The sequence below is a fragment of the Mytilus trossulus genome, chromosome 10 (assembly GCF_036588685.1).
Source record: "Mytilus trossulus isolate FHL-02 chromosome 10, PNRI_Mtr1.1.1.hap1, whole genome shotgun sequence".
Classification (NCBI taxonomy): domain Eukaryota; kingdom Metazoa; phylum Mollusca; class Bivalvia; order Mytilida; family Mytilidae; genus Mytilus; species Mytilus trossulus.
The window spans coordinates 16,206,921-16,220,854 of record NC_086382.1 but is presented as its reverse complement, the minus strand read 5'-3'; the positions used below and the strand labels follow the sequence as shown (position 1 = coordinate 16,220,854).

Genomic DNA, 13,934 nt, shown 5'->3' with positions numbered 1-13,934 from the left:
CCAAACAAGTACAAAGTTGAAGAGCATTGAGGATCTAACATTCCAAAAAGTTGTGCCAAATACGGTTAAGGTAATCTATGCCTGGATAAGAAAATCCTTAGTTTTTCAAAAAAACAAAGTTTTGTAAACAGGAAATTTATAAAAATGACCCCGTTTAATATAAATATATGTATATAAAGTATACAGAATGGAAATTATTTCAATTTGACGTTATATGTAGAAATGTATCAAATGTTGTAACTTGAATAATAATAAGACAATAACGGGGTTGTTTATAGTTTCCTGTATAATCATGGTTTATAATGTTTTAGTAATATTATAGATTGGCTAGGCTATTTTATTGATGGTTTGGGTTCAGTCAAATTGACATCGATCTACATTTTTCATTGATGATCATTTTTGCGTTTGATAGTTCAGTGTATCTATAAAAGCTTTAATGACAAAAGCTTAAACCGCTAAATTCGTCAAAACTTGTCTATAAAAGTTCTATAAAGAGTCAGTTGATGGTTTGTGTCATACTCGTATATTTGAAGATATTTATTTTGTTAACGCTATATTTGCTGTTAACAGTTTTTTCCCGTCGAAGAATGTTTTCGAGTTGATAGGCAAATGCACTTAAACTGGTAGGAAAATATATATCATGCAATGGACACTAACGGAATTAATGAGTCGTATGACTATTTTGGTTGAATTGTAAAGTCGTTAAATCGTGACTTTCTGAACATCACTTCGTCAGTTTGTCCTTAACTACTATGATTTCAAAGAAGCAGTCATTTGCTTTCATTAGCATGATTTACAAAATACTCCTGTAACCTCTTGAATGAACCATACCAACTCTGGTCTAAACATATATAACACTACCATGTTCTAAATTAGTTCAGATGATTCGTAGAAGAAAAAATACGACTGACGGCGGACGACAAATGATGGCCAGATGCGGTAATCATGTACAGCGGCTTTGAAATACAGACGATACATCCCCTCGTTTGCATAAATAAGTCAATGTTTTGTTACCTGAATCCCTTGAATATTTTATAGAAACCAGCCAAACAAACTAAACACCAGAGCTTAGTGCTCACATTGCATTTTGACAAAAAATATGTGTGATAGATTAATTAAATACAAGTCGGACATTTAGGGGAATTTTGTAATACAAGATTTCTTTTTCTGGATATAAAAAAAAAGTCCCTTATTTCAAAAATTTGATAATTATGAAGGTAAAAAAATCAATTCAAAATAAGAGATGCACAATTCAAATAAATACAAAAGATTTTCTGAAAGGTCATTAGTTTCAATACATTGTTTGAAAGGAGTGATATATTCAAAGTGGCGACGATGTAAAGACGGACCAACATATGTACGGTTCGAACGAATACTATAGATAAACTTTCGGTAAAGTAAATAGTGGATAATAAACATGTTGTGTATACTAATAAACTTGCCTGCCTAGTATAAGAAAATAGCCTTTTGCTCCTTCAACTTTGTTAGTTGCTTCCAGTAGTGTTTTAACAGTTCTTCCTTCACAGAAACAAACAATTACTCGTGCTTTTGCTATTTTAAGTAATTGTTCAATGATATTTGTGAAATCTTTTACTGTAGCTGTGCCTGGAACTCCTTCATCGAATGGGATACAAACATTATATGTCTTTGCCATTTTAATAAATTTATCCATGCCCCTCGAACCGTAACTGCCTGCAACAGAAAGAGCGCTTGTTATTTTTTTTTTTGTTTTAGAGATATGCAAGATAAACATGTACAATCAATATATGGTTATGTTATATGGCTTTAGGAAATAGATAATGGCAAACAATATTAAAACAGATGAAAAAAATGGAGAATGGGCAAAAGTACTCCCACAATTATAACAAATGTTGAATAAAAGAACAACAATAGTAAACGTTTTATATCGTAATTCCTGAGATGAATTTTCAAAAGGATGTTAAAAATTTTGGAAATATTCTATCTAAATATTTTTACTGCTGTTCTCAATCAATGAGACATTAAAAGTCGTCAAAATATAAAATAAAGTAGCTAGATAAATATTTTTACATAAGATATGAAGAACTTAATTTCGTTTTTTTTTTTAACTTAATGTGAGTTCAAAAGTTCCACCTGAAATTCGCAATTTAGTGATCTATGAACTGTCGCCCTGCCATGAATTAAAATATGAAGAGTTTCAAGATGTCAAGAAATTAGACTTTTCGTTTGGTAATTTGCTTTTGAGTTGAGAGTATTTCTTTTTCTTATTATTTTATTACATGCATCAAATAACGCCTTCGGTTGAGGCATATACATTAGTAACATAAATAGTATAAATTCTAGTAGGGATGGTTAACCATTACAGATATTTATTTGACAGATAGAAAGTAATTTCATGTTAGTATTATTTATAATGTGCCGCATTTCTTTCTGTTCATGACATTAAAATCAATTTTTCAATGAATTAACGCGCAATACGGAGATAGCTAACGATTTATGTTTACTGAACATCAATCTAATACTAACTTTGCTAACAAAAAAAAATTCAATAAAAAATATATGATTACGTGTTAATTGGCCTTTCCATCTTTTAGCAGCAACTACATGTCAAAGTACGACCAGATTTGGAGGTTATCAGTAAAATAACAGATTTATCGGAGTACATTTTCATAATCCCTAACAGGAGAATACACAAATTGCACTTATTTTGACAGTTTTTCATCAATGCTTATTTATGAACCGGTTATTTATGATCCAGACAAAACTTTCTATTACGTTTTTGGCAGATGTCTGATTTTGAATCCCAATTGAACCACAGAAAAAATAATTTCAACCGATGTCCGAACGATCCATGAATCTGAAACGAAGATTTCCCAAATTGCATCCATACTTAAATTTATATCCGTGAAAGACGAAAAAAACCTGATTTTTTATATTATCGATCAAAATATTAAGAACATTAAAGTTACTGGGCACATGACGCGGTAACACGTGTTTGTTAATTCTCAGCACATGGTTTGTGTTTATGTTTGTTAAGAATGGATGGCATATGCAGCTTTTACGGGCATATGCAGATTCGCAAATGAGATTCGTGAAAAGCATGGGCAAGTATTATTTAAGGGGTTCGTTTGAGAAATAATAGCATAAAGTTTACGTCAGCAGGTCGTTAGTTAGTTAATCCACCAACCCACTCTTTTTTAGTTGATAATTGTCAATGTGAGTCTATGAATATTAATATATATTTTTCCTTTAATGTCTGAATTTATAGCGAAAGACTTTAGTTTGAAGAAAATTTGAATGTAATTATTATTAAACGCTGCTTCAACTGTGGGCACTTTATTCTATTTATATGTTGTTCTATTTATAACATAATTCATAATAAACTCATCATAGATACCAGAATTGAATTTTTATATTTACGCCAGACGTGTGTATCGTCTCATAAAGACTCATCAGTGACACTCGAATAAAAAAATGGTAACATGCCAAATAAAGTAAGAAGTTGAAGAGCATTGAGTACCCAAACATTCCAAAAAGTTTTGCAAAATACAGCTAAGGTGATCTATTCTTGAGGTAGAAAGCCTTAATATTTCAAAAATTGAAAATTGTGTTTACAGCTAATATATTATTATGAACATATCAATGATACCTCAAGTCAACGCATAATTTCTGACTACTGGGCTCGTATTAGCTTGGCGAATTAGGATTTAAGTTATAAATCTATATGATAATTTTAGTCAAATCCGTGAACATGAATTTGACAGCTAATGCTCCTTTAAATGTTCGAGTTATGTTTTAGCTGATATTTTCCTACCGCTGTAAATCGTTGTTTACTAATTGAATGTCAGTAGAAGGAGAAAGTCAGACGTATAATTATTAACTGACACTTACTCTCGCTTTACACTAATATACATAGACTTCACCTCTCAATAAGCATTTGTAAAAGTCAATAATCATTTGATTCAAGAGGAATTGTAGGATCCTTGTAATGGGTCATTATTTAAAAAGGTGGCCGGAGTACATCGTCCGTATATTCAATTATAGTCCGAAGTTGTTTTATACGGATATCTTATAGGGAAAACGGTACTATTTATTCTGCCATAGGCAACAATACTAACAATTCTTAAATTTACCACTTTTCATAATAAAAATCTGGATAAAACAGTTATGTGTGGTGTTAGAACTTTATTATTCAATTTCTTAAAAATGAAGCCCAATAGTATCATGACCAATTTCCAACGGAGCTTGTTTATGTTATCCATGCCCACCGTCATTCTACACCAATTTTTGGAAATTTTGGAAGCCTTTTCAAATAATTCTCTAGAAAATATTTCAACAGCTTTTAAAATTTGTGTTGTAAATTTACACACTGCAGTTATTCATAGATAATTATTTATTTTTTTATTGTACCCTTACATCAAACCGCTCCTAATTTGACTTTCTTCACCTGCCTTGTTTACACCAAAGGTCAACCTAATGCTGGGAAATTGTAATACTACAGTTTTCCCTATACAAACTAGTCGAGGCAAATAATATTTTAAAAGCAATAATGTGAAATGTTTTAAACAGCACAGTGTGTGCCTTTAATGTTTGGTTGATGAATAATCTACGTGCCCTCAATACAAAGGCTAGGAAGTTCTATTATATCGTTGTATTTGTTGCCTCAAAATACGATATGGTTTCTAAGGTTTGATAATAACTAAAAACTGTTTTTTTTCTTCTTAAAATAGCAAGCTATCAGGCAGCAACGCATCAATTTGACTTTCAATATATACATCATTATTAACTTGAACTTATCAAACCTCAAATTGTGATATGAATATCAATTATATGGTTATTTTATAAATTTACTGTTAACAAAAGTGAGAATTATTCGAAATACTAAGGATTTTCATTTTTAGATTACCTTAGCCTATTTGGCATATTTTTTTGAAATTTGAGTCATAATGCTTTTCAACTTTGTACTTGTATGGCTTTCTATCTATTTTGATCTGAGCGTCACTGATTAGTACTTTGAAGACGAAACACACCCCATGGCGTATCAAATTATAAGCCTGGTACTTTTGATAACGTATTAAACAGTTTAACAAAAGAATATATACATTTGTTTGGAAACTGATAGAATAGAACCGGTATTTAAAAAACATTAAAAAACAGAAAACAAAAAATAAATCTAGTCTGACTACAACAAATACACCCTATGCTGAGACGTGGTCTCGCTACAGTGCGATGTTTTCTGTCATGAGTCATTGCCATTGACTTGTGGTATATAAGATATTTTTGCATAGCAATATTATATTTCCCACAGAAAGTAACCAAAAGTTAGCGTGCAATAAATTATAATACTGCACTAGTGCAATAAATCTTCAAAATTCATGACGTTAGTAACGACAAAATTTTAGTTTAAGCCATTTTTTATTCTAATATATTATATTGCTATACAATAAAAGGGTTATTGCATGAATATTGGGAAATATGGACACTCGTAGAATATACCGGTATATTGCACTCACAAGCTCGTGCAATATAAAATTCCACTCGGGACAGTATTCTCCAATAGTCATGCAATAACCCTATATTACTTAGCATTTCTGTTCATAATATCAAAATATAAGCACCCCAAATCGAAAGTATGAATGAATCTGCGTTATTATATGAAACATTTTAAGTGAATGTCGTTATAGTTTAAAACGTTGCGAATATTAAACGTTGCCACTGCGAATAACGACATTTGGCTTAAAATATCTCAGATAAGTAAAAAAGCTGATTCATCCATACTATCGATTTGGGGTGCTTATATTGTGATAATATTTATAATTTATATTTACGGATGATTTGTTAGTTTTTTGGTATTATGTATCTAGAATCATAGTGCATATATGACAATAGTATACCGAATTTTCTATCATAATAGTGTACCGAACTTTCTATCACCGTCTAATATTTTCTGCATTGAGATATCTCTTTCCGTTAAATTTAAATCATAACCTTGTTGTTATTCTCTCATTTTTTTTTAAATTTTCTGGAAACCTTTCACCAGTGACCAATTGAATATAAAAATCAGTAGTTAATGTCACAAAATACCACAGAACAATATCGACAACAAACTGCTTTGAGTGAAAATGAAGCTGTCTATACAGATATATAAACGATATCATTATTATACCTATGCATACTGATTTTAAAAGAGTAATTTTCAAAATCAGAATCGTTTAATTTTGATTTTTTTTGATATTTGTTAAACTATTCAATTTGTGATTTGGAGTGTAAATACAAAATGTATAAACTTATAATAAATCGATAGTGCAGTAAAACATATCTACATTGATTTTTTTTATACGAATAACAATATTTGCTGTAAACTGATAATCTATATGAATCTTAAAAAGATATATAAACAGATACGTTTTGCCCATACATCAATTGGAGATAATCTCTATTGTCATATAAACAAATTAACAATGTGATTGACAAAAGACATATAAAAAGAATCTGGAGTTAATTCCATACATCAAAATTCATAGTATTCCGGCTGGTAAACATAAAGATTAAGAACACATTTGGTTTTTTTCTTGAAAACATATTTATTAAATATATGTCAATGTAACGATAAAGAGCTATGTCCATTCGGTCAATGTAATGATAAAGACCTATGTCTATTCGTGTGAGACAAAGGTTTAAAAGATATTTAGAACTATTCAGTATGTCTTACTGTTATTCTCGTTACAAATCAGTCTGCTGATATGATATCCTCTAAAACAGCACATGTATTGATTTATTTATGTATTCCAGTATCAACAACCAAAACAATTAAAAAAATAGATCATTAAGCAAGAAAGAAATGTTTTCATATTCGGATATAGACGAAATTTCCTATAACCTACCGATCTCCTTTAAATGTTTTAAGGAGAATACATTTTCATAAGAATAATCTTTTCACATTTAAATTATACTTATTCCTGATTATGCTGGTATTTCCTTGGTATTATCTGCCAATTAAAGGTAATCATAGCACAGTGCTATTTAAGATTAAAGAATAAAGATCCAATAATGACAATTTCATAAATGAGAGCTTCAGGCATTTTCCCCCCACTTGTTTCATAAAACGAAAACAAAGCGCTGCACAAGAGACAAGTTAATAGAACATACCAAATATCATTACAGGAAACCAAATAATTGGATGGCCGTTTTTAAGATATTGTTACAGCACAAGTGATACCGTCCAGTGCTATTGTAGTAATTACTTCCTATATAATGTTACATTTCATTGTCAATGACAGAACGAAAAACGTAGAAGGGAAGATCCTTTTCACAACAATACCTAGTCAAAATATTTATGATGTCTTAAAAGGCAATTTCAATTTTTTTTTTCTGTGACGCCAAAATAAAAACAACCTTTCAATCCCACTTACAATACGTCATAAGTGTTTGTGGCGTTAACGAAAAAAAACCAAATAAGTCTTTCAAGACGTCACAATTATTTAGACTAACAAATACTGAAAAGAAGTTTTAATTCGCAAGATGAATACTTGAATTAAAGCACTCCCCTATTATGCTGATAAGTTGTAAACATGACACATGCCATATACGTTCCATTCTAATCCGCATGGTTATATCTTTGTTGACTCTTTTGTAATTCTAAACTGACAAAATTGACGATAAAATGCTGTTTGAATTAGAGCAAGCCAAATTTTGGCATCAAAATACATGCAAATTACCTAATTAATCTTTTTTTATTGTAACATCCAGATACTTTTCGAGATTTTACCATGGTATAACCTAATGATGTTGGTACAAATACAAATGTTTGAAACGACCACTTCAACACTTTTACATCCATCTAAAATTATAAAAAGGAGCCTTTTAATCTTCAAAATACATGTGTATGCTTTTTGTTTGTTTCCCAATGCGTTTTTTTAACACTGTACATTATATTTATTTATTTTGTTGGTAGGGTTTTGTTTTGTCAAAGTATTAGCGAAAATCAGACAGTCTGTATTCTTTAAAGTCAAGTTGGATTGAAAGACGGAAAGCAAGCATGTTAGAAGAAATTAGAATTGTCATTTTTTATTGCTCTATTGTTGATAGAAATGCTCTATAGAATGGTGAATGTAAAACAGTGTGATAAGTTTAAATTAGATGAAACCTTTGATATGTTGCATATGCTATGCATGAACAACAAACAAAAACATAATGATAATTGCTGTTCGTTTTCATATAAATTATAAAATGGTTATAATTCTGTTATAGCATCGGATCATTTCCACGTGAAAAGAGAAAACATTGACTTATAAAAGTCTCCATATTGATCGTGGTAAACAAGTAAGATCTGAATAACTCGACAACTAAGCAGTCGACTGAGTTATGACATCAAGGTTTCATTGTAAAATCATGAAAAGATAATAACATCATTTGATAATTTGTTAAGGTTTTGTAAATAGTTAATTCTTTCTTTTAAATTTTTGTGTTCAATAATTTAGAAATAATAGTGAAATTGTTTTTTGTTGTTGTATTTAAATGTTTGTAGGTTCCCCTTTGTGTGTTTGTTTTGTATGTAAATGATCCACTTTCCAAAACAGCTAGCGCATTGTGGAAAGTCATTAATGGAAATTACTTTATCACAAAAGAACTTATAAAAGTTCAAATGTAAACGAAGTGATAATTTTTACATATACGGACAGAACATAATATACTCATATTGTTTAATTCTTCACGCAGATTCAAACGATTCGTGAATCTTAAAATAGAAACATTGTTTTCCCTGAGAAGATGTGACTATTCCATCTTCAATCATTTTTTTGTCTAAGCCACTTCCAACAAGTGAAGACCTAAATTTGTTTTAAGCCAACGACTTTGAATGTTTACCGTTGAAGAATGAGTCGTGATTGTTTTATGTTTGCCTTTTTTACTTTTTTTATTGAAGCTTTATTGGCGAGTCTTTTTATAGACGAAACGCGCGTCTTACGTACAAAACTGGAATCCTGGTATCTATTGTGAGTTTTGTAGCAAGTGTTTATTTTCATTCGTATCATATGAGTAGGTCGGGGAAGGACCGATTTCGGCCTCAAATTTCATGTTCATCTGACGAAAGATTTTGACCACTTTTTAAACACTTAAGTGTTATTTTATTTCATTCAATCAGTTTTTGTGAAAGATTTTAACTGATTAAGTAATTAAAAACGACTCGATTCAAGCTTAAATTTGAAAAATCTATCAAATATGCCGAGAAATGTCACTTTTCAGATCTTTTTTTTTTTTTTTTTTATCAAAAATGAAAGTGGCCGCATCCGTGTTCATCCTCAACCTTTACATATGCAGTATTATCATCAAATACAACTTACATTTCAATATCAAGGATGTACATGAATGTGGTCACTTTCACTTTACACGGAAAACGTCTAAAATGTAACTGAAATGCTAGAATTGTGAAGATTTCAGTAATTTAGCATAACTTAGTGGTGCCCGATATATGTGCATTGTATTATCAAAAACTGCCCATATTTATGTAGCAGAAGCATTCTACTGTCCAATAAATAACTAATAGTTTACATTTTAACAACTTTGTAAAACTGCTATATTTTGGGGCCAAAAAGGGGTCTTACTGAACCTATTCCTTTATTGATTAAGGATTGTTTTCGTTTTAATCTGACACTTGAATGCGAACGATGTCCAACAATATTATGGGTTAAGTCGTCACACAGAAATGGAACATCAAATTGTCAGAATTATTTTCGTACTATATAGTGGTATAATGAACAATCTTACTCTATCTACCCTACCGAAGAAGAGTTTTTTTGGTCAGAAATCCGTCACTTCATTAATTCAAATATAACAAACGTTATATTGATTAAGCGCAAATGTCCTGTGAGAAAAGAACGCACACGGCCCAAAAAATGAAGCGCAAAGGTCAATTCAAAAAGGCCCAATTTCCTATAAAAAATGCAAACGTCCCGCTCTGGTTGCACTAGCGGGTTCGGGCATCAAGGTCAAGTCTATAATTAGGAACTTCTGCTAGTCGGATATTACCTGTGGTTGTGTTTCATAATCCTGGTACCTTTGATGTTAACTATTTAACAGGATTCAAAATCACATGGAACTCTTAGTAAAGATATTTTAATATTATTGTTTTGATTTATGACTCGTATCATCTGGGGTTTGAATTCAACATTCTATTTTTATATTTTTTGTTTGTTAATTTCCAATAACAATCAACATCAATGCAAACACTTATCATCAACTAACTACAGGTAATTTCTTTTGAATCAATAGAAAAATCTGACTTTAACTACAATTTTACAAGCTATCGCCTCAACGTTAATAATTAATTTACAAAGAAACATATAGACTAAAAATAAAAATATTACTAAAACGCAAAAGAATCAACGTAAAATCCATAAAGATTGGTCGAAAACCTTTTTTTCCAAAATGTTAGAAGGCATATTGATTTTCCTGTTTCTTTGAAAGCTAGTTTTTTTACTACTTAATCGGTCTTGAATACGTAAACTATAAATTTCATTTTTCCAAAAGTAAACAACATATCAAAGACAGAGTAATCGCAATTACATGATGTTCACAAATGTCAGTTCCAAGTGTTTCTGATAAAAACAAAGGCACAGTATATTTGTTCTAATTATACTCTAATCTTGATAATGCACATATAATAAAAAAAAACGTACCACTTCGTTTTAACTCTGATGTATAATTGTCTTATTTTAGCAAACATAATTTTGTATATAGATATATGGATAAATCAAATTATATCATGTGTACTATTGGTTGTCATTTTTAGCCATGGCGTTGTCATTTTGTTTTTGATTTTATTACTTTAACTGTCCCTATGGTATATTTCGTCCTTCTTGTATATGCTGTCATAAGAATGCGCCAGATATCTTTTTCTCTTTTTGTATTTTTGGTACTAATCTAAATCAATCAAATATAAAAAAAAAATAAGGAGACGTGCACGTGGAATGTCAACTATCCACCCAAGTTTAAATGAAAGGGGTATTAGCAATTATAGGCAACCCATACAGCCTTCAATAATTGGAAAACCCCATATCGTATAGTCGGCTATGAAAAGCAAGAAAAATATAAAACAATTCAATTGAGAAAACTAACGACATAATTTAGAACAAAACATAACAAATATAAATAAAGGCAACAGTAGTATACCGCTGTTATAAACATGAACCAACTTCAAAAATATAAATACGGGCTTTATACTGATTTTCATAGTTCGTTCTTCTGTTGTACTGTTATACCACTGTCCCAGGTTAGGAGAGGGTTTGGATCCCGCTAACATGTTTAACACCGCCACATTTTTTATGTATGTGCCTGTCCCAAGTCAGAAGCCTGTAATTAAGTGGTTGTCGTTTGTTTATGTGTTACATATTTGTTTTTCTTTCATTTTTTATATAAATAAGGCCGTTAGTTTTCTCGTTTGAATTGTTTTACGTTGTCTTATCGGGGCATTTTATAGCTGACTATGAGGTATGGGCTTTGTTCATTGTTGAAGGCCGTACGGTGACCTATAATTGTTATTGTCTGTGTCAATTTTGTCTCTTGTGGACAGTTGTCTCATTGGAAATCATACCACATCTTCTTTTTTATATATGGTCTGAATGGGGCGAATTTAAACTTGTTTGTGAACGCGCAACCCTCCCTCTAAGATGAGACAGTAGTGAAACAGTACAACATAAGATCAAATTATAAAACAGTTAAAAAAAGGCCTAACTCATCAGATAGATACCAAAAGAAATACTGTAAATTCAGAAATTATTGCGAGGTTTTTATTATTGCGAAAAATGCGACAGAGTTGAAAACGCAATAATTTAACCTCGCATTTTGAACTATTTTATATGAATTAACCAGGATTTTTCTCAAAATCGGATCAATTAAAATCGCAATTAAGTCTGAAATGACAAAATCGCCAAAAACAAATGCACGCAATAATTTCTAAATTTACAGTACATCTAACAAAACACAGAGTGGATGTGGATGGGTACATATACACCACTAACACATACCGACAATACTCACAATTACTGCACGAGCGCTACATTTTTGTAGTTTAAAGTCCTTATCAACTAATTAATAAACGTGGAACTTAGATTAAATATCAATCAGTACACATCTAACATCCAATAAATTTAGTGTAGGATGTCATTATCAGTCAGGTCATACCTTGTTGTTTTTGTATAGTTTTATTTCTATAAATCGTTGTGTTAATTTTTTCTTCTAGCCAATTATTGATCAATCGTGTTCTGTAAATTTCTTTTTAATAATTACTTATCGTGTTTGATTATTTTATTGCCAATAATCTTTATCATACTAGTATTTGTGTTTTTGTTTCTTTCCAATGATTACTTATTGCTTAGTTTAGTTTCTCTCCACAACTTACTGATCGTTCTTGTAAAGTTACTTTCCACTTAGTAATTAATTGTAATACTTGGAAAGTTTCTCTGCATAAGTACTGATTGTTTTTGTTTAGTATCTTTCCGATAATATCTCCTGTGTTTGCTAGTTTCTTTGCACAAATAACTTATCGTATTTCGCGGTTTTCTATTTTTATTGTTTTTTACGTGGTTTCCCCCCTAATTCACTATCATTTTTGTTAGTTTCTTTCAAGTAATAAATTTTTGTTTGGGTTTCTTTTTTCGATTATTTCTAATCGTTTTTGTTCATTTATGTTCACTAATGGTTTATCTTTCACAACTTATTAGTTCCGTTTCATTTATAACTTATCGTTTTTGTAAGTTCATTTTCATTGATAACTTATCGCTTTTTTTTTAAATTTATTTCACTAAATACTGATCGGTTTTATTAGTTTTTGTTCACCAATGACTAGCCGTTTTCAATTACCGTTATTTTTTTTTTTTGCTTGTTTATCATAATAACATTATTACAGGTCGAAATATCTGTAAAAAATCATGTATTGGAACATTTGTGAATCTAAATAAAAAAATTAACAGCTGGAAGCTAAATTGTTAAACTTTAACATCAATTTCTGTGAGAAACTAACCTAATAGATAATGTCATTAATTTGAAATATATAGTATTTGCCCCAAGAGAGAACCTGACACTCAACAATACAAATAAAATCACATTTGCAGAAAATATTGAAAAACTAATTCAAATGAGTTATTTCTATTAGCATTGAATTTAAACAAAGATGATGGAATTCGATTATTCGTTTTATTTGCTTTTATAATGCAAACAATACACGTATTGGAAACGTATGAATCAATTAGAAATTATTATATTACTGGCGCAATTAAGGCAATGTTCGCCATAATGTTTGACTCATTCATTGAATTGAAGATTTTGTTAACCAATTCTTCTTTTAATCATATAACTTCAATAATATAGGCATTATGATCATGTTTGTCAATTAATCGTGTGTTACCTATTGTTTTTGTTATTTTTTTCACTATTTACTTATTGTTTTGTTAGTTTTAGTTCTCTAAAGACATATCGACTTCGTCTCTTTGTGAGATACTGTTTATTTCTTAGTCGTCGTTTAGTTAATTTCTGTTTCTTATGACTTATCGTCTATGTTAATTTTTGTTCACTTATGCCTTTTCGTGTTTTTGTCTGTTAATAATCACTTATCGTTTTTGTTAATTTCTATTCATTATGGACTTATCGTTTTTGTTATTTTCTGTTCACTGGTGACTGATTGTTTTTTTTTGTTTTTGTTCACTAATGACTTATCGTTTTTATTATTTTCTGTTATGTTTACTTATGATTTGTCATTTTTGTTATTTCTGTTCCTAGTGACTAATCGTTTTTGTTATTTTCTGTTCACTAATGACTTATCGTTTTTATTATTTTCTGTTCTCTAATGACTGATCGTTTTTATTATTTTCTGTTATGTTTACTGATGATTTTGTCGGTTTTTTTATTTCTGTTCCTAGTGAGTAATCGTTTTTGTTATTTTCTGTTCACTAATGACTTAT

General features: G+C 30.2%; 1 protein-coding gene across 1 annotated transcript in view; it reads right to left on the bottom strand.

Annotated features, from left to right (window-relative positions):
* The window catches only part of LOC134686944 (metabotropic glutamate receptor 1-like), a 51,163-nt gene that overhangs the window by 28,039 nt on the left and 9,190 nt on the right, over positions 1-13,934 (bottom strand). Inside the window, exon 2 of the mRNA XM_063546804.1 lies at positions 1,443-1,692. Within this exon, the coding sequence (XP_063402874.1) occupies positions 1,443-1,692 (250 nt within the window). The remainder of the gene's footprint in view (positions 1-1,442; positions 1,693-13,934) is intronic.